This window comes from Lampetra fluviatilis, chromosome 13 (assembly GCF_964198595.1).
Source record: "Lampetra fluviatilis chromosome 13, kcLamFluv1.1, whole genome shotgun sequence".
Taxonomy (NCBI): Eukaryota; Metazoa; Chordata; class Hyperoartia; order Petromyzontiformes; family Petromyzontidae; genus Lampetra; species Lampetra fluviatilis.
In genome coordinates, this window is record NC_136287.1 from 5,307,290 (window position 1) to 5,329,599 (window position 22,310).

Consider the following 22,310-nt stretch of genomic DNA (forward strand, 5'->3'; position numbering starts at 1 on the left):
CACACCTCTAACACACACACACACCTCTAACACACACACACCTCTAACACACACACACCTCTAACACACACACCTCTCTCAAGAGTGGTTGCGTCTCCCTGTCCTGCAGCTGACAGATTGACCCGTGAAATATTCATGGTGGGGGTTTTCAGTGGCTGCTTGGATAGCCACAGGACAGGGCAGGGTGGGTGTGTGTGTGTAGCGTGTGGTGGGTGCGTGTGTGTGTAGCGTGTGGTGGGTGCGTGTGTGTGTAGCGTGTGGTGGGTGCGTGTGTGTGTAGCGTGTGGTGGGTGCGTGTGTGTGTAGTGTGTGCGTGGGTAGCGCACAAACCGGTCAGGGATTAAAGGACCGCAAGCAGCGAGCTCCTGCGAATGTCCCCATGCTGTGACCTGCCCCCCAGCCTGCGTGCTGCTACCCCACCTTGCCTGCCATTCGATTGGCTCCAATGAATAGCCACACGAGATCGGCAGCCCAGCCCCTCAAGGTTTCCTGCTCCTCCTCATCCTCCACACAGACTGGTGTGGTGTGTGTGTGCAGGGGGGTTTGGCTTGAACTCTCCTGAGCTGTTTCATCACTGCGTTGAGAGCCGAGAGGAGGTGGTGGTGGTGGGTGTTGTGGGCGGGTGAAGAAGGAGGAGGGGAGGGCATTTGGTGGCTTTCCAGAAAGTGGTGGCCCGCTTGGTCAGCCACCACAACTCTCAGAAGGGGGAGGAAGCACGGTGTGCTTCTTTTTCATGGAGAAGTACTCATGAAGATGACCATGATCAGGACGAAAGAGGAAGAGAATTGCACGAATGGGTGAGGCCTTAGTAGTGTATGACCGTTTAAATGTTTAATGGAAACCGCAGCTGGTCTCTCGCTCTCTCGATTTCTCTGGGGCACCACTGTTGTGTCTGTATGTGTGGGGTTTTTTTTTCCTCTCTCTCATCTCACACTTTCCCAATGGCAAGAGTGAACGATTTGGTGAAGGTTGAGTGCCTTGAAGGAATGGGTGTTCTAAGTTGAAGAGACAACTCTTAGTTCGGCACGTGTTCTAAATGCGCCTGCCAATGTACGTACTGTACTGCAGTGTGGTGTTGTCTTTGTGTGTGTGTGTTGACTTGTACCGAACACAGTGACACCTCCATATGTATGCACGGTGACTTTCTTTCGCACCGTACGTAGCCAACCGTGTTCATCGGAGGTGCCGGGGTGGGCGGGAGGAGGACCGTAAACTAAAGCAGTTTCTAAAGAAGTTAGTTTTTACGAATGATGCGAATGATATTCTTGACCCCGTGGAAATATGTTCGGAAGCTAAATGGCACTGCCGAAGACTGCTGGCCACGATAAGGGGACTTTTGCTGTGCTAATTACCTCCGAATGTAAAATCTGTTTCTGCTGGTTGTAGAGCATTGTGGCTGTACCGTATTCAAGTTAAAAAGAGGGCATAACAATTGTTTAAAATCGCTGACAAATAATTCGTTATCAAAACGTATAGCAACAAAAATTAAACTTCTGGTGGTTGAGCGAAAGTTATTTAGACTCGTGTAATAAATGGTTCGTTTATACAGGGTAAGCTAATCTTATCCGTGGTGGTGTGGAGTTACAGATGTTGACGATATTCACATTTAGGCCACTTACCTGCTTGGGAAAAATCGCGATTAATAATATCGCGGATTTTAGGAGTTTTCATAGAACTTGCCTGCAGCTGTGGATAATCGAAGACGCGGATATCGGGAAGTGTTGTACTGTCTATGGCTCTATGTCAAGGCCGTAATTATAATAGATATTGAGGGGGACACCCCCCCCCCCCCCAATATTCAAATATGCTCAAAATGTCCCCCCCCACCCCCAATATATTGCTATAAAATAGATTTCTGTTTATATAATTGTGGTTATGGTTGTACTTTATGAATCACTAATCTCTGCCATTATATACAATGAAACAAGAAAAGGTAAAAAAGAAAAAAGAGCAATGTATTACAATACACTATTAGACATTGTAAAAAAAATAAAAAATAAAAAGTCCATCCCGTGTGTTAGTGAATTTTTCAATATTTCAGGCAGGAAATGGCAGGAAATTCGTTTTCAAATTGAGATTTGTTTTCTGGGGGGTGGCCCCCAGACCTCCTGGAAGATTTGCCCCCCCCCCCCCCATGTTGACTCCATGGCTACGGCTTTGGTATATACATTCCTACGATGAAAGTGCTATTTAAACGAGTGTTACCTAATTAAAACTCTTAAGCGTAGTTTTTTTTCTCATACTAAATGAACTATAGGACACATAGGCCTATGGCTAAAAGTACTACACTGTACAATATGTTGGCGTGCACGCTTTTGACTCATTTGAAATGGACAAGCTAAAGTAGCGCATTCTATGGATGGGGCCGCCAAGGAAAGAATCGAAATCTTTAATCTTGGTTAGGTGGGACATGTGCAGTATTTTGCAATGGACCAAGTCATGTTGACCAACAAAGTTACCAGGTGTGTCTTTGTGAACACAGCTGCAGTATTGACCCCGTTTCAATGAAGCACACAAAGTCCCGTTGAATAGTTTGGTCCCCTGCTAGCACCCCCACCGTTAATGGGCACAAAAGCTATTTCCAACCGTGACCTGCAATTATCAACATACTTGCAATCGATCGGTAAATATTTGCTCAAATTATGCCCTCGCACGGTGCACAGCATTTCACCGTTTCGTGTTTAGCAATGCAATATTTGTGGTCTCCTAGGCGGAAGCTAAAGTTTGCTCATAGGCGCCACGTCAGTCAGCTGACTCAAGGTCTTGATAGTTGACACTTGATGTTGTGTGCAAGTCATCCATATAGGCAGACGCCACACAACTGCTCAGTTCTCCAAAGAACAAGATTGTGACGAAGCTAATGATGGTTTTCAGGGGCTAGCCTGAGGCTAAGCTCTTATATACATTTCACCTTATAAAAGCATTACTTTTCTAACCTTCATAAACATGACTTTCCTTGTGTAAATCTATTTCTGAGGGGCCTCCAATATGCAACATTTTAAACTGCTTTGGATGCTTCCGATATCCTGACTGCAGCCAATGCCTGTTAACAAACTTGCCAAAAATATTAAAAACTCAGAATTTGCACGCTAAAGTGTCTGCGTTTTCAAAATTTGGTTTTAGCTTTTAGCAGTTTTTTTACAGTCATTGGTTTCACAGCTGCTATTGTTTTGACCATCGACTACAAAAACACAACAGTGGCACCTATTGTTCCCTTTTATGTAGGTTTAAGGGCTTTACTCTGAAACGCAGTTTACCGTACATTCCAACCATTTTCAATCCGCCAACGGATGAAGGACTTCCCAAGCCATGTCATTCATGGGGAGAGGGTTGATGAAGTCCGGGGGTGGGAAGCTGCAAGACTGGTTCTGATCTCGATTGCCCACTGATGTAAGGTGTGGCCGGGAATCGAACTAGGCAGGCCAGGCTCGTAGTGTCGCGCACTCACCATTGTACCACCAATCCACTCTTTAACAGTGTAATTCAAAGGGAGCTATTTCATATTGCTGACATTAAAATGTATCCAAGTAACAGGGTTTGTCTCATTGTGCCTCTTCTATTTTCCAGTCGTTCTTCAGAAACCCCCATCCCAACGCAAGTAGATGGATTCAATCAACGGGCAGACACGTTCAGCAGTGAAGCCGATGCCTTGATCGATATTAAAAAGAAGAAAAAGCCCCCCATATTGAGGTAAACAGATCTCTCTTGAATACACGCGACCCACGTGCTTCATCATTCACCGCAAAGCAGTTCAAAACATTCTTGGTGGAGCAGTTTACCCGCAATACGCCTCTTCAGACCTTTGTTGAGTACGCACAGTTACAATTGGATGCTGTTGAAAATTATTTCTAGTGTGCATGTGCTCCGATCTAATAATGGAAGCATATAATTGCACAGACTGTTAAAATGAATACTTGACAACAAATACACATTATTACTGCGGATACAATTCTCCTTTACCTGTATAATGAAGTGAAGGCCCTCTCATGCACCATTCTATTTCTGAATCTGCTGTTCCTGTTACCTGCCCTCTCAAATCAATCTATGGATCCTCATATTCATCATCGTCATGGTCCATGATCTATCCATCTCTGAATGAAGGCCTCCCTTTCTCACGGTCTCGCAAAGCAACAATCCATCTGGCTTCTGCACATGAGCTGATTTCATCGCTCCATCTCCACAAAGGATGTCCTCTCGGGTTTGTTCCCTCCTTTGGCTGTCACTCTCGTTATTCTCCACAATTGCCCAACATCTTTTATTGTCACGTGACCTATTCTTGTCTCGTCACCAATTCTCAATCCTGTTTACTTTTAATGACATTCAACTTGCGGGCGTTGTCTCATCTATCTATTCCTCTTTCTGCCTCCCAGTGTAATTCCAAGAATTCACATCTTCAAGCTTCTTCTCTGTGCACTTTTCAAGTGTTGTTCTATTTTCGGTTAACCGTTCGGATATCCATGCTTACCCGCAATAAGAGTAACCAGGAAGTGCAGTTAAATTCATCCTATTACAGTGTTTGTGTTAAGTCTGGATAATCGGATCCACCACCAAAATCCCCACCTCCCCCTCCCCCATCAGCATGAATAAGAGGACATCTACTTTATGTTACTTTCGCCACAGATCCAACACGTATCATCCTTCCTTAGCAAGGACTGGAGAAGTTGAGAAAAAAAACAAGTCCCCATCAGTCTCTGTGAGTAACTCACTGCATATCACAAAGTATCGCCTTCTCAAAACATCGTGTATATTGCTTGAAATATAACATCAATCTGCAGCACCGCACAAACATGCATCGAACACGAGAGGCCAATCGTGTGTTCCTGCGTGAGTAAAGACGGTTTATCTAGCTTTGAGGCACAAGTGTTACGTCAGTGATTGAACACATCTGTCGGTGTATTGGACAATTCACAGGAATCTTGCACTCACAATGGAATGTTCACCTAGGCACTGTATTTAAAGTGTGAACTTAATGACAGCCGTGCGCGTGACTTAACTCGATTGACGAGACCCCCATAGAGCAATAAAAGAATGAGGCAACGGGAGATAAGGGCCTTGATTCGAGGTCAAGGCCTCTGTAATATGACAGGCTGTACGCCTCGGGGTTCAGCCGTTCGTTACTTTAATTGAGGGGTTACTTTCGAAAGATTGCAGTTTTTGGTACATTGCACAGTTAAACTGCTTGCGGGTTGACCACCAATCAGGATGCAGAAAAGTAACAATGGTTGCTGATCGTATTGAATCTGACTTAAAAAAAGAACGTACTGTATTTGCACAGCAAGGAGCAATGTAACTGCTCAGAACCATACCGTTCTAAACCACACGGTACATAGAGGTTATTTCTCGCTAATGACAGGGTCATTTTTTCCTTTTGGTGCAGCATGTTTCACATCCTGGTGAGTTTGTTTCTCAAGTGTGGCACAGTGGTTTTCTTCTTTTGGCCGTGTGTTTTTTTTTAGAGAAGCACAGAGCATCACGTCAACTAAAAACTATGCAAATAGAACGTTCAAACATCTGGTCGCAAACGTGCACAGTGACGATGAAACTTGAAAATAATGGCTGACCTGATTTTAATTGTTTCCAACGTGGATGGTCATTACTATTTTTACGAATATTATTGCTTCGAATTAATAGTGAAATTGAACACTCTATTACATGGAAACATGACTTTCCAACATCTAAGATATGAGCCATACACGGCACAATCATTGCATATATGACTTGCGGACTACTCAGGTTTAGGCGGATATGTGAAACGTCTTGTTATGTGAATTTATAGAAAAATTACATATTGCTGCACATGTAACCGCACTGGGCGTGGGCTGGTAAGTGGTCAAGGTGGATATGTGACGGTTGGAAATGCTGCATACTGTACACACTGTAGAAATTAAACAAATGCAGATTGTTGGTGCCCTTCCATAACGTGGCACTTTGTCGGACTTTTCTTTGCTCTATATTTGCTCTCTAGCCCCAGAACAAGTACACCAACCAGTTCCACAAGTTGTTCAAAGAAATTCCAGAGGAAGAAGATCCCATTGAGAGTAAGTATAATGACAGTTTTGGTTCACTATTTTGTATTTGTATAGTCCAATTTTTTTCATGCAAACGTTGTATGTGTGCTTTCTCCCTCCACAGCCTTCAACTGTGCACTCCAAAGAGACCTCATATTTCAAGGCCGAATGTTTGTCTCCGAAAACTGGATCTGCTTTTTCGCCAACTTCTTTGGGAAAGACGTGAAGGCATGAAACACTTTCATTCTGCTCTTGGTTATGCAAGGGGTTCTACTGCCCACGTTTAAATAAATAAAAATACATTGAATATTACTGCAATACATTACGGTACAATTCTTGTTTTTCTTTTATAAAAAAAGGTCCAATGTCTTGGTATACTGCTTTAGTTACACTTGTTAATACAATATTTAAACAAAGTAAGACATATTCAGAAATTAAATATTTTAAAATGTGGTAGCGATGGCCGATGCAGCTCATTGTGTCGTGCGTGGCATGTGCACTGTTAGTTGCCCCAGATGGGCACACTCGGGTAAATTAAAACTCAACGAAAAAGGGACCCATTTCTTCTGGCTTATTACGTTGCATTCACAATCCATTGCATTGGGGTGTCCTGAGTGGTCGTGGCTGGGCCATGGCAGAGTCAGATTTTATCTCGCATTTAAAAGCATTGTCAGATCTAATATTCCCACAGGCTCATTGAGCTAGTGGGTAAATTTGCGTTGACTCAATACTGACCCAAGATGAAGGATTTTTTTTTCCAGCAATGTAGCTGAAATGTGTGCAATAAATCAATAACTTTCTAAAATAATGTACCTGCCTACCTTGCCCTGTTCTGTAATAATATGAATAACCACATTTAACTCGATTACAATCGGGTGATGTCTCACTTCTTGGTGATCAATTTGCATAATTATACAAGAATGGGCTTGAGTTCTCGAATCTCCTAAGAGACCAACTTATTGAATCCACCATATTATATTGCGATTTTAAGCTTCCTCCTAAGATCGTCGGCACCTTCATAGCATTCTCAATTTAGCATCAACACTCCCACAGCAGTCGGTTAAGATGAATGGTCATATTTGTAATGAAATGAACATGTACTTTCAATTTAAAAGGTGCTAATGATCCATCTGAATGGCTCAGTGGTTAGTGCACTGCATTTTTAATTTGGTCAACGGAGTTAGATTCCAGTCATAGCTAAAATAAGGGGTGAGTGATATTTTCGCCAGTCCTGAGCATCACCTTAGCCAATCCAGACTGGTCAAATAGCCCTCATAAAGAGCGTGGCATGGGTAGGCTCGAGTCCAGCAGTGGATTAACAAATGGCTGTAAATGAATATTATTATTTTACAATGATCGTGTTTTCGCATGTAATTTTAGGTTGCAATTCCGGTGTTGACTGTGAAAGCGATTAAAAAGCAGAGAAGTGCGCTTCTGCTACCAAATGCCATTGGCATAACATCTGCCTGTGAAAAAGTAAGTCTCATTTTGTTATCGTCACGAAGCTGTTCAATGTGTAATTTTTCACATGAAAACATTGCATACCAATTAAACATTTTTACAACACTGCCCCGTGAATAACACGAATATTAATTGTATGGACCAATAATGTCATTACACTTTATACGTATATAAAAATTGCACTTGATTCTTGTTTGAATTAACAGATGTGGTGTTCTGTTTTTAGCACATGTTCATCTCCTTCTTGGCCCGGGATGCCGCATACAAAGCCCTGCTGTCTGTCTGCAAGCAGGCCGAGGTAAAGCAATAGCCGCGTGCAAGCTGCTTCCTCTCATCTCATCTTTCTTTGTCTGAGCTGGCTGCTTAACCCCTAAGTGATACTTATACTGTATCTGATACTAAGTTCATACTTACACTGTACCCTGGTGGACTCGTTGAGAGCGGCTCTTTGCACACGCATACACTTCTGGATACTTAAAATTTCTAATTATAGGATCTGTCATTTTGGCAAATGTTCTGCTGTCTTCCACCCGATGGGCAATTCTCTCATGGTTGACTAAGCAAATACATTTTTCGTCCCACAAGACAGATGGGAATAATTTGTAGAGGGAAAAAAAGAGCAATAATGAGGAGGTGGCCATGAGATGGGAGAATCCATCTCTGTAAAGGTTTGCGTGTTATCCCTTTTTATATGTGTGGGTTTTCTCTGGGTACTCCTATTTCCTCCCACATACCCCACACTCAATAAAGGAATTGGCCAAACATACCATGGCAGACCCTTGTTGAAAAAGATTATCGAGACTATAGGGCATTACTGTGCTTTTAGCAGAGCTAAACGTCACTCCACAAAAGAAGTGACTCAAAGCATGCCATTTTAAAAGAACAACATAATAGTGAGTATTCTTAGCTGTCTTTAAAATGCATTTTAAAAGCATGTAATTAAACAAATGTTTTATCATACATTCAACAAATCTGTCACAAAACTATTGGTCATGTAAAGAGATCTGTGGTGTATAGTGTTCGTAGTTTTAGAAATATATCAGATGTGCTGCATGTTAGTGTCAAACTAATATTTTGAAATGTTTCACATAGGCAGTAAACGAAAACAGTTCCAACAACCTTGTACAACTTGGGCAGGAACAAGCCTCCAGCAACTGCGCCAGGCCTGATGCCTTCAATCCGGTAAAATGCTCATGTCTTTCAATATAAGAGTCTGGTGGAACAATTGCTAAATCCTCTTGACAGCATTGAGGAATACAAATTTTGTAGCATGGACCCATCTCCTGCATTCCTATATACTGTACTGAAAAATAAAATAAATAGATAAATGGATGTTTTGTATTTTCTGTGACCACAGTGGATATTTGCTTATTTCACCTTTTTTACATTTAATATAACAATTTCAATATTAAAATTTCTTTAAATCGAGGTAGCTATAGAGATTGGAGCCCTGAGCTGGCATCACAGAGGCCCCTGGGCTCCAATCCAAGCAGCCACCTGTGTTTAAACTGGCCCTTCGACTGTACGGAGTGGATGGCCTCAACCAGTCAACCAATGACTGCATGAAAAAAATCATTAAATGTGTTTTTTCACTTAATTTAATGCCAAAGTTTACTCTTGAAAAAATATATAGGTTTCACTATCATGTGCCAATTGCAGCAAAATCATAGCATCATTTGAGGGGAAGTACAGCCTCTATTGTATAAATATAAAAAAGGCCACTTGAAGGGTTTTTCAGAAGAGGTTCTTTAAAAATATATCTTGCAGTTGTTCCACATGAATTCTTTTTTCTGCAATTTTGCTAGCAGTAGACTGGAAATAAAATTCTGAAAAAGATTATAAATATTCATTAAAAAAGACGTGACACTTTACGTTAAATATTCATTTGAAATGCACATCGTGAGAATGGGATTAAGGGTAAAATAAATTCAACACAAATCCTGACCTTAGCTTATATGTGTTTTTACGTGTTTTCGTTTAGACCACCACTGATGGATTGCGCCTTGAATTGGTCCCTTCCAATCAGACCACTCCAAGTACACAAAGCAGCAGCACCAGCTCTGTGTTTGAAGAGCATGAAGGTATGCAGCTGGAGTCCAGTCAAACATTTGCCGTTTTAAACATACAGTTCCTACTTAAGTCAAACATGTATTTAAACACTGTATCGCTGTACCAAAGACCTGTTGCATGATGGTGAACAAACTGGACTTGCAATCCAGAGGTCACCAGTTCAAATCCCCTGATGCAACAGTTGAAATAGTGGTGAACTCTTTTTAAATCTCTCCACACCTCTGTCCAACCGGCAATATAAATGAGTGCACCCACAGTGAATCGATCGGCAGGTCACGTGTGGTGCTCCTGCTTCAATGCAAGACGTCTGGCCAGCATTGAAGAGTAGGCCAAATACCCTCTGTAGAGCTCCCTCTAATGGAGGAACGTCCACCAGCGATACGAAAGCACAACTTTGCAGAGCTTGTACCTTCATCAAAGATAACCTTTCTGACCTTGACTTTATTATAGAAAGCAGCCCGACAGAGATCAAATGGAAAAACGGTCTGCATGAGACTGATGCCATCTCAAGGCCATCATCAACCCAGACAGCGGCTCCCCCAGCCCCCTCATTTACCAGTATGTATTTTGTTTTCCGCACGGCACAAAATAAGGAGAATAAGTGCGATCTATACAAGTTTCATGCGTGCGTCTCATACAATTGAAACCGCTCATGTGTATTGTATTCACACAGGTCTATTCATACTTTGAATTCCACTGATTCTGTGGGGAAAGTGGGGGTGGAGCCCGGCCAGGTTCTCAGCAGTAGAGCGAATCAGCTCGCGGTTGGAAGTTTCGCGAGTTTAAATCCTGGTTGGGGGTTGACTCTGCCAATCATTCCTCCAGGGTCATGGGATGATGTGGGGGGGAAGTAAACTGGTTTTCCCATGGATAGACTTGCCCCAGCCAAAAGATTGTTGAATCTCCATTGCTGCCTCAGGGATTGTAAACTGGAGATGTACGTTGCCTCAATGCTCAATTGAGCAGGAAATCGCTTTGACTTGGATTTCCATTGCTCTTGCGGGGAAGGGGAGGTGACCAGGGGAACGATAGGATAGGGCGAGGGGAGGGCATTCGTTGGGAAAGAGTCCACAACCGTTTCGAAATATAGAGCTTTGTCTAACGTGTCAGGTCAGGTAGAGGGCATAAAAAGGTGAAAGTGATTGGGGGACTATATTAGCTGGTAAACTGTCATCTTGTTCTGAATTGTATAAGCTGAAATGTTCCAATGCATAAAGCTGATGGAGCATGTGTACCCAATGCGCCAATCCAGTATGTATTTTAGAATTGTATAAAACGCATTTTCTGCTTACCGTTAGAAAAGCGACAGGTTTGTGTATGTTAATATTCGGTCAGGTGCTGTGGTTTTGTGCCAATTTGTATTTTCAGAATAAAGAGTGATGTGCACTGGCACATAACCATATAGAACAAAAAGGGAAAAAATGAAATAACACTGCTGTAAAAGAAAAAAAAAAGGAAAATTTACATTTCAGGGCAATGGTCTTTATGCATAGCTCTGCTATCAAGAAGTGCCATTGCCCAAAATGTCAACAGTTCCATACACTTGTTTTCATTTTGTATAATCAGTTGAAGTTGCGTTCACAGAGCATTGATTCTTCACCCAGGTTGTTCTCTTGTCGGCATAGAGGTGTTTTGGGGCTTTCTGATACTTTTGCAAAACAGCTACCATTCACCTCCTCGAACTGTGCAGTGACATGCTACTCTTGTTTTCTCTCCTCAGGCAGACTCCAACAAAAAATGTCTTACCTCTTAAGTTCAACACCAAGGACAGAAGATCAACAATCAGTGCATTACATTCTGGTTGTGTGCACTTTACTGTAAGTGTAATCAATTGTCGTGCATTAACAATACACTCGACGACAATTTTCATTATCGACGGATGCACGAGGAAATTACGCTCATGAATTGTAATTAACTCTGCCTTTCCGCTTTCAGGATCGTGTTGCTTATGGTATCGTCTTGTTACATGGCGGTGAAAATAGCATCCTTGGAGGCTCACCTGACTTCAATCGGGATGGGACCTGAACAGCAATATGTTCCTGGGTAAGCCACTTTTTGCCATATATAACATTACCTGATTACTGCAACTCAGCAGAATATTTTTAATTTGGAAGAAAAAAAACCCATCATGGCTAAATTAAGAATTGTTTGGAAAGTTTCAGATTATGTTAAATATTACAAATCAAGCATACAAATCTGTTTAGTTAAGGATATGAGCCACATATCCACTGCTGAATGGAGGCCTCCCTTTGCCAACATCTTCCCTCATGGTCCTGTGATAATACAATCCATCTCGTTGCTAGACACAAGTCAATAGATTTCGCAACTCTATTTTCTTGAGGGTAATCAGTAATACGTTAATAATACTACTACATATTATTGGTTCTTTCGGTAAAGTCATGTAGAAGGGAAAAATAAAATAATAACAAATATAAGACAATACAATTCTCACGACGTTTCGACTGCAACACAAGCAATCATCGTCAGGTGTGAAATCCACAACAAGAAATTTTGAAAAAAGTTTTTTTTTTTTCTAAAAAAAATTGAAAAAAGGTTTTTTTCTCAAAAAATTTCAATTTTTCTTTCTGTGGATTTCACACCTGATGATGATTGCTTGTGTTTCAGTCGAAACGTCGTGAGAATTTTATTGTCTTATATTTTTATTATTTTATTGTTTCCCTTCTACGTGACTTTACCGAAAGAACCAAGAATATGAATCCCTGCAGTCACGAAAGCTTTAAATCAAAATAATACTACAGTAGTAATGTGCATGAAATATTAAGCACTTTCACCATTTTTTTTTACAAAAATAAGGCAAACAAGTGTTATGAATGTTGTCATGTAATTTAAATACATTAATACAAAATATTAACACTACCCATTTTATGCATTTTAGCCTTCCCGACCGAAGCAATTTGAATCCCATGTCATCTGCTGACAAAGTAGACCTCACCAACAGTGAACTGATGACTTCTCTGGCTACGCTAGGCAGTGTAAGTTCCTCCAACTACAGTATACTGTAGTGTGAATAGGTAACGTAACATTTGGTATATTGAATGCTAATCCCTTAGTCAATTTAAAAGGTTTTCTTCACTAATACAAAGTAAATATGATGAACCATGGAAGTGCATTGATGCTGTATATTGTGTGTTATATGGTATGGTTAAATGTCTTGTTCGGGGGGGTTACAGGTTAATGTGCTTGTCGGAGAGGTGCCATGCAAATGTGATCATTTTTAATCTAACTGTCACTAAGTAATGCTATGTGGCATTACCATCTGCTGTAGTGCTAAATTAAAAAGGGTATATATGCATGCCATTTTATGTTGGCCCAAATCCTACATTTAAAATCAAATGGTAATGATATTTTTTCTTGAATGCCTGCGGAGATCAAAAAGATTTGATAATTGACTATCAAAATTCAGCAGCTTGCACTCGTTAATTTACTTTGCAATGGAGTAACCATGACATCATTGTGCTCGATTATATTATATGATTGGTGAATAAAGAAGGAACAATATAGGCAACTGTGTGCTGAACTAAGATATGCTCTTCATCAAAGTCTCGTGAGCATATTCATCCATAAGCAAGCACTAACAATATATTTAATGCATATACACGTACCATATTATTCTGTGCACTGGACAATATCCAGTTCACAGTTTCTAAACAATTCCTTATTCACGCATATTTAGAAAATAAGTTAACGTGATATATATGCAGTAGTAACATTGAACCTATTCTCGTTTCAGGTTATAAAAAATCTGGATGAATTGCTTGTTGAGCTACAGTCTCTCATCACTACTGCTTCACTGTCATGATTTCAAGACCTTCTGCAGGCAGAAGATTGTTGGGACCATTGGGGCCAGAGAAAAAGGGGGCCTGTCTCCATAGCTGTATTTATGCACATGAAGGGATTTACAGAACTCCACGATGATTAGCAACATTTTCAACCCAGGATTAAAAATCTGCAAGTGGAGCCAACACAAATCCAATTGCAATAAAACATTTAAATAATTACAACTGCCTTGGTGTAGTTGCGTTAGATACGTTACCACTGTATACAACTCGGTGGGTAATTTTGCTTATGGATGTGGAGTTTTTTTTTATCTCTTTCACAGTCTGCAGGATTTGAGTGGTATTTTCTAAGTTTACATGTGAACAATGACATTCCATGGCTCAGGGTACAGTGCCATTGCCGGACTGGATGTTGCTGTGCATTCATTCATGCTTTAAAGTGAGGATGCGCTAATTGGTGCTGATCGATACTGACCTTTTTGTGTTGAAATATCCTGTAAAAGAAATCCCCAGCATGTGTGAATTTGCAATGAAGTCATGATATTAGCACCTCACTTTCAAAATACAGCTTATCCTGCGTTCGTCCAGCACTTTAGATTATCTGCCATTGTGTACATTACAGTTTTTACTGGGGACTTCTTTCCCATTACATTGTATAATGTACAAGCAATATCCTGAAAGCTAATCATGCCAAAAATCTTTCATTAAGAATTTTTCTAATTTCGATATCGAAGAATATTAGGATTTAATAATCCAGACGCCGTAGGAAAACAATGTTTTATGTGTGCAAATCAAGCTTTTTCACATTTTATTGAAATAAGCCGTGAAAAGTGACTCACCAGTAATTTCAGATTCGCTATTTTTATCGCACATTTTAAATTGACAATAAAGTGTCGGGAACAGTGCTTGTCACCTGTAATGAGAATTTGGTAATCCATTGTGCTTTTACATTTTCGTATCAATTCCCATTTAAACCAAAGGTGCAAAGATGAGGTCTGCAAAAAGACTTGTGTGCTTGATAGCACGATTGGTTGACAGCTCTTTAAAGTGCCTATACTGTATTTAAAAAAGGCCCATCAACAGCAAAAGATTGTAAATTAAGTAAATTATAAGTAACCTGCAGGTGTGCAGTGCATATGTGCAGAAGTATATCTGTGTGTTGATGTGTTGAATGCATTTACATCAGAACCAGTGTAATTTCTTTAGCGTGTGTTATTTATGGATTTCTCGTTATAATGAGTGATGTATGATGTTTATTTATTTCATTTGGTGAAACATACAATTCTGTAATTAGCTATATGTTATTAAAGTGTAATTTATGAATTAATAAAAAATAAAAGTACTTTTTGTGTCAAATGCTTTGCATTATAATAATAATATGCCAGTACTCTGTTTTGAGGGGGGGGGGGGTATATTAACAGAGCTTTCTCCTACAACGCCTTGAAAGACTAGGCAAAGGAATAAGTCAGTCATTTCCTGCTCATGAGCATTGAGCCAGTGGGTATCTCCCTGTTTACAGCCCTGCGGCTCGTGTTGAAAATTCCGCATTCCATTACGATGGTGAGTTTAGTAATAGGACAACCACTGTAGACTTCCCTGGCAAGTGTTATTTCTTTTACAGAGCCTGGAAGGATGGTGGGCCGAGTCAACTCCCAACCAGTATTTGAACTCGCAACTTTCAGGATCACGAGCCGCTTGCTCTACCACTGAGCCATATGATCGGGGAATTTTTTAAATTGTATTTAGTATGGTTCTGCTGTACTTTAATCCAACCAACAGTTCATAATGTAGAACGTATACAATTGCACACGTGTGTACTTCATACAATATACTGTGCAAACATACCCGTATTAGTGGTGAAGTGGTTAGCACACTGCGATCTGAATCCAGTTACCTGGGATAGATTCCCAGCCGTGGCACGCGATGTTAGTGGCACGTGATGTCTGAACTGATCCTTGGCACCCCCCCCCCCAACCCGCCCTTCACCAACCCACACTGACCAGCGTGAAGTATGGAAACAACCCCAACCACAAATGTCTGGGGATGTAAAATAGAAAATGCGTACCATGACTGTGTGGAAAGGCCTTCATCCAGCAGTGGATTGGCGTCTACTATATATTATACAGTTTAGATCGCAATTCCACTGAGTGAAAACATGAAGTAAATGTGACCTACCATCAACATTTACATGGTGTGATATTGTAACTTTTGCAATTTTTAAACAACGCTGCCTTATGTGGATAAAATAAGTCGCGTTTTCATCCTTTGAAATAATCGTGAAAAAATAAACATTGAAACTCCCTCTGATTCACAACCCAATTACAAGCACATCCTGTTTTATGTGGTACTTATTCATCCGAAAAATGTCTTCCCATTTTTTCATGAATAAGAGTGGCACAGCAAACACTATCTAAGACGCTTTATCTGGTGAGAGAAGAGTCACGGTAAAAATCATCCTATTCGCAAACAGCCGCGATCCATTCAAATGATGGATGAAGACCTCCCCAAACCGTCTCCAACACTATATCTCTCCTGAAACGTAAACTGATTCCATTACCACCATCTCTGCAATGGATGTCCTCTCTGGGTATGTTACTTCTGTTGGCCGCCATTCCGTTGTTTAGTCGTGACCGGCAACCATCATATCTTCAAGTGACCTTCCAAGGCCTACGAATATTCACCGTGTTGTTGATAAGCGGAATCGTTTTTACGAATAGGCATGCATAATAGGGTCCACCAACAGCTTCCATCAATGCAGATGAGGGAGGTTTCACTGCACTGCAATGCGTAGTGCACACACACACATCCCTTTACTTTTAAGTAATTACAACCGTACGCATTTAATCACTTAGAAATATAAAGGGGATAAAATAAAATGCTACTTAATCGAGAGAAGCCCCCAAAACTCCAACGCGTTGTGATATTTTACACTGAAATACATTCGAAAAATGGAGCCAATGATCTTTGCCCTGGATCCTCAAGCAAGTTTGACGTCTAATAAAGATTTATTTCTTTATGACTCTGGAGTTCAACCTCGGTGACAAGTGACTGACTAACGTGGAGCAATCTTTTTTAGCGAGAGGTTCAAGAATCAAAAAGTTGCATTTGTCTGGAACCAATGGCAATACCGATGTCATAAAAATAGATAAAAGGTTGACCTTGCACCGGCCATTGGCATGGCTATCAACAACTTGAACTTAGATCCCTGACACAGCCGACCGCCTGACCCTGCCACAAAATAACCTCACGTACGCACCCTGAGGGTCTTACGCACATGTGCAGTGGCACAGTATTGCCATCTCCCACGCGATAACGTAAGTGTTCGATTTTTCTGGCTGCCAATCACAATACATTTCTTCCGCTTCCGCACGGGGACAGTATAGGAGTCATTAGAAGGCCTCGTCGCCTTTTTAAGTTCTTGTTTAATTTGCTTTGTCAGTCCATGTGTGACCCTTTAATGTGTATCTCTTGTCCTTATGTCTCCCTACTCTTTGGTTCTTTCGGTAAAGTCACGTAGTTATAAAATAAAATAAATATGTCTCCCATCTCTTATATTTATCCATATTTCATCTCAGTAATTTTTATTTTCTACGGTCCTTTCATATCTATTTCTTGATTGTAACTCTTTCACCTCACTTACCTATATTTATATCTACACAAGCCATTTCTTTCTCTGGGTCACAGCTGCAAGGGCCACATCTGGCCCACGCCCAAGCAGTTGAAAAACCCTGCACTCTGGCAAGGCGGAGGTCAAGGTTGGGATAATGGAGCCATATATGGCTGCAAGATATGCATCCAAATGACATTTAAATGTGCAGTCCTGCAATGGCTTGCTCGGGCCACTGGTGGCAGAAAGGCCCCCTGGACGGTATTTGGCCTACTCTTCCACAATGACCACATGCCTGTCAGAGGTGGGAGTACCGACACTATCCCACCACACGCGACCTGCCGAGTGACTAACTGTGGTGCATCCACTTATATTGCTGGGTAGGACATGCGCGGTTATTTTAAGAAGAACCTTTTGCTCGATGTTCCAACGGCCTCGCGACGAGATTGGATCGACCCGGAGAACCCCTGGATTTAAAGTCCAGTATGCTAACCATTACACCACGCCAAAAATTCGTGCAGCCATGTATATACGGCACATTAAAATATCAAGAGCACGTTCGTGCTGCGATTAAACGTGTGAATGGAATAAGGCGATGTTTGCGTGTGATAGTGCAACCAGCCCTGCCACATCAGGGGACACCTACTCGTTCGGAATCCGCATTCACAACGACACGTGTATATATATTCTGCTCCGCTCGTCCCTTGTCTTTAACCGATTGCCAAGTGGCGACAAAGATCGTCCGTCCGTGATCGTCTCCGCAAACACGATTTGCGAAGCGTGTTGAAAGCATCGGGAAAAATTCGAAAAGATCCAACAATATATTACTCCCGCCTTCAGACGGCCAGAATTGGCACCTGAAATCTTGTTAAACGGTATCAACGTGATGACTAATGGACACGGCCCCCTTTCGTCTACATCACGGTGGAATCAAATGCACTCTCGCTTCCAGCTTCCAGCGAGCACATTACTCTTGCGGTCGCCATGGCAATCTGGTGAGCTTGCTGTCTCTCTGGGGAATGGGGGCTTAGCCGCTTTGGTTCTTCCATCAATGACAATTTTGCAGCTTACGAATACAGTGCCATATGGTCCTCTGGTCATCGCAGAACGTGGCGGTAGCGCTTTCTGAGCGGAATACGTTCACTCGGCGCTTGTGTGCCTCTACGTTAATAACGTAAAGAAATGTTTTAATCCGACAAAAAAACCCACAGAGTTGATGCTTTGATGTGCACCGTTTATGGATAGATGGAGGGCACTCCGCAACATTACCGTGAGCTCCGTACGTAGAAATAATGTTATTTGGGTCTTTCGGTAAAACTACGACGTTTCGATCGCAACACAAGCGGTGTTGCGATCGAAACGTCGTAGTTTTTTTGTTCTTTTCTTTGAACCCAAAGAATATGAATTAATGTAGTCACGAAAGCTTTAAGTCAGGAGAATTAATGTTGCAAGTGGTTTTCCGCCATTTACGCTCCACCGAAGACCAGCTGCTCCGTATCACCCAGTCAATTAGCGACGGCATGGCCCCAACGTCCACCTCAGTGAACGGAACGTGACCTCATTGACCCCAAGCGAGCTTTTTTCAAGGTCTGGTCCAAAGGCCTGTAACGCCAAAATTAATAATTTCCATGCAGACGCCGCGCTGCATCAACCGATGGGTGCAGGCCGTTCTCACCTACCGCTGTGTCTGCGTCGACGTGAAAGGTCAGCACAGTCGATACCGCTATTTCAACAACAAGTGTCCCCGAAAGTTGCGTGCTTTCGCCAATTTTATTTATCATGCATATTAATGGGATTCTGCAGAATCTACCAGCTTCGAGGAGATGGGAGCCCAATTTAAGATGAAGTGGCACTGTTGGACATCCAACAATTAATCGGAATGCGCCGAAAGGCTCATGCAGCCGCCAATCGAGCAGCTCGATCTGTGAATGCAGAAATCTTCGTCGAGAACACTTTGGAGACACTGCTGCACTCGAGACGCCCTGGTCACATCCCTAAAATGTTGTGGATTTGAGAAGCTGGCCGACTAGGCCACCATCAAAATATGTTTTTTTGTTTTATCTGGGACGTGAAGAAGGCAAAACATTAATAAATGTGAATTGTGATTACTGAATTGGTGGACACATTTAAAAATGATTCTTCTTAATAAACGGATGTGTGCAAGCGTGTATTTTTTTTCCAGGAAATTACCCAATAAACATGCAAAATTGGCCAACGTTCGCATGCGGTTAGAACCGTTGGATCAATTATGGCCCAACGTTCCATGTTTTAATGCTATGCGGTCCATGCTGCCTACAATTTAGTGGTGGCAATGAAATACTGCACCTGGACATTGATGGCTCCATTACCATTTGCCAATCAGTAACAGACAACTTTAATAGCCATTCTTAAAATTAAATAAAAACTTCAAACGTCAACGACGCGCTGTTAAGTGCGTTTCACGGTGTCAGTAAACATAAACCGCATTTTTGGCTTTTTCATATATTTCTCAACACATTCGGCCGCAGTAAATCTTCAAACGTGCTAGTAAAAATTTAAGACCACGGAGTACATTTGCGAGCTTTGATATGTTTTGGAAGATGCGTGCAATCGGACGGCTGTAAAACTTATAAACACACCTGCCTTTGTCGTCATATATTGGATGACCACCGTATAAGGAAGACATAATAATAATAAAAGGTTCTGCTGGCTGGCGTGCGGGCACGTGCGTAGTGGCGGTGGTGACGTCACCCAACCCGTCTGCGTGATTACGTCACCTGCATCCCAGAATTGAGCCGGGACCGTGCGTGCTGACGTCATGCCTCCGTCCACATTGCTTAAGATATTTTTAAAAAATGTGCAGTGAAATTCGTGTTATTAACAGCCCTAATATCCAATACTCATTATCCAGGGCACCAATCGATTTGTATAAAGTTCTGTTATCTGCGTGCAGATTCATCATTTCTATCACCTGTGCTCATGGAGGCCGCTAGACCAATGGACTTCCCAACAGCAGGTGGCCACAGATTGCGATCGTCACATCTCAGCTGTTGCTGCTCTCCATCGCAGGGTTTCGCCCACTCCATCAGTCCGTCTTGTTGTGGTCGTCCGTTCCCTTTGTTGCCTTCCGCGTGCGTTGATAACACTGGTCAACAACAACAAAAACATGTTTTTCTGGCCTGGACTTTTGCAGCTGTTTTAGACTAATTTCAGGGTGCTGATTCCAAATCTGATCTCAGATTTGCTCTATCACATCTCATTTTTATGCTATCGGCATACCCAATTTTCATTGATTTTACCAGAAATTAACTCTGTCACTTATGATTGCAAGTTGTTGCGAGTCAGTGACTGCTTTAGTGTTAAAATATGGTGTTGTATTTTTAGGATAGTGTGTTTATAATATAATTTCATGTAGATATCCACATTTATTTAATATTTTTCTTCTGCAGTTTTTATTGAAAATGCAATATTTTATATCTCAAAAACCTGATGTGATAGACACAAATTGATGCCAGATTTGGAATCAGCACCCCAAAATTACCTTACAACCGTTGGAATACCTATTGCCAGAAAAAGTGTGTTGACCAGTGTACTAAACGATAACCTTTTTTTTCATCTCAACACATTTTAAATGGCACCCCTAGTGGCAAGCTGTCTTTTGGTAAAAGGTTGACCCAGCATCTGGCATGGAAACTGGCTTTTGTCTGCCAGTAAGGGGAAATATTTGCTGTGTATTATCCCAATAATGTGATTTTGCAGGAAGAGTTATTTCGAGTTTGGGAAATTTTGAACCCTGACACGGGCACACAAATTCTTGCGAATGGCATCAGGAGATCTTTAACGTCCACCGTGTGTACTATTGTAAGGGTCACACGAGGACACTTTAAGTAAATAATGAACGGCGGCTGTTTCATGGCCAGGCACGGGAAAGCAGGGGATTGGTCGAGGACTTGGAGAGAGTTTTATATATACTGTACACGTTTTTGTAAAAAAACATATCAACTTAATCCATAATAGAGGTTTTTGGGGTAGATCGCGTAAATATATGAATGTGTCGTTAAAAGCCGCCACCACCCGACACAGCCAACTAGTAAGGGTTTTCACGTAAACAGAACGTGGCCAATTCGTCGCTTATAATACAGCACCACCGGTGTGTTGGAGAGCCAAGCCACAACATTTACAATTACGACTGTTGTGTTAGCCGACTCCCTGTGTTGTATTGCCATTATATTTCTAAGTTTACTAGGTTTGTTTTCTACCTGATGACGATTGCTTGTGTTGCAATCGTAACGTCGTATTCTATTATTTAATTAATTTTATTTCTTCGTGACTTTACCGACAGAACCAAAGAGTACTGTAATTCCTGCAGTCACGAAAGCTTCAAATCAAGTTTAATTAAAACTAGCTTAATCGAAACATCGTCCTCAGATTGTAAATGGTGTGGCTTGGCTCTCCAACACACCGGTGGTGCTGTACTAGTGACGAATTGGCACGTTCTGTTTACGTGAAAACCCTTACTAGTTGGCTGTGTCGGGTGGTAGCGGGTTTTAACGACACATTTATATATTTAGGGGCCGTCCATAAATGACGTCACGCGATTTTTGACGATTTTTGACCCCCCCCCCTTCGTCACACGACGTCACAAAAAGTCAGACCCCCCCCTCAAATATGACGTCACAAAGCTCTGCCCCCCCCCCCCAAAAAAAATATATAAAACATGCTTCAAATCGCTTTCAACTATTGCCATTGTAGTGCGTATTTAATGTAGCGTTGCACTCTGATGTTGCAGGAGGAAACATTTATTAAAAAGTATATTTAATTAAGTAAAACTTGTTGTCTATATTTATTTAAAGTTGTGCATCTTGATGTGACTCATATTTCTCAAACACCCCCCTCCCAGGTGCGTGACGTCATTTATGGACGGCCCCTTACGCGATCTAACCCAAAAACCTCTATTACGGATGATATTGGTCGCGAAAGCCTACTACGTGTTAAACTGACATGTCAACTTGTAATACCGCCCTTGCTTTCTCACGCCACTGTTGGCAAAAAGGCCTCCACGAGATGGATTTCTCGAGTGCCCCCATCATTTTCCATGCTGACCATATGTCCTGGGAGAGGTCGGAGTACCCACGTTTTACCCCACCTGTGGGTGGAGAGAGGTGGTGCGTTTTGAGTATTTGGCTGCTTGAAATGTCCACATGATAAGCCAATTCGTTGAGCTATAATTTGTGATCGCCGGATCGGTTCTGAAAAAAAGCTATATAGATCAGTGGGCCTTACCTGGTTCAAAAACAAGTATAACCCGTAAAAACAAAGTTTTTCACTATAAATCCTTTATATGCGTGGCGGCTAGAGTCCTCTCGTCCTCTGGCTTGAGATGGCTGC

The 22,310-nt window shown here is 41.7% G+C and overlaps 1 protein-coding gene across 3 annotated transcripts; it reads left to right on the forward strand.

The window, feature by feature from the left end:
- Nucleotides 1–531: 531 nt before the first annotated feature.
- Nucleotides 532–14,674, forward strand: GRAMD2B (GRAM domain containing 2B). 3 transcript variants are annotated; one of them, XM_078862121.1, is made up of 14 exons: nt 532–797; nt 3,568–3,690; nt 4,621–4,693; nt 5,966–6,038; nt 6,133–6,236; nt 7,389–7,484; nt 7,696–7,767; nt 8,562–8,651; nt 9,451–9,550; nt 9,990–10,097; nt 11,260–11,356; nt 11,475–11,582; nt 12,436–12,532; nt 13,291–14,674. In XM_078862121.1, the coding sequence occupies exons 1-14, from the start codon at nt 748–750 to the stop codon at nt 13,357–13,359; spliced, it is 1,260 nt and encodes a 419-aa protein (XP_078718247.1). In that variant the 5' UTR covers nt 532–747; the 3' UTR covers nt 13,360–14,674. The 3 variants fall into 3 exon arrangements, with proteins under 3 accessions (XP_078718247.1, XP_078718244.1, XP_078718245.1); XM_078862118.1 differs by lacking the exons at nt 12,436–12,532; nt 13,291–14,674 and adding an exon at nt 13,048–13,233 and having other exon boundaries at nt 533–797; XM_078862119.1 differs by lacking the exon at nt 12,436–12,532 and having other exon boundaries at nt 535–797.
- Nucleotides 14,675–22,310: the final 7,636 nt, after the last annotated feature.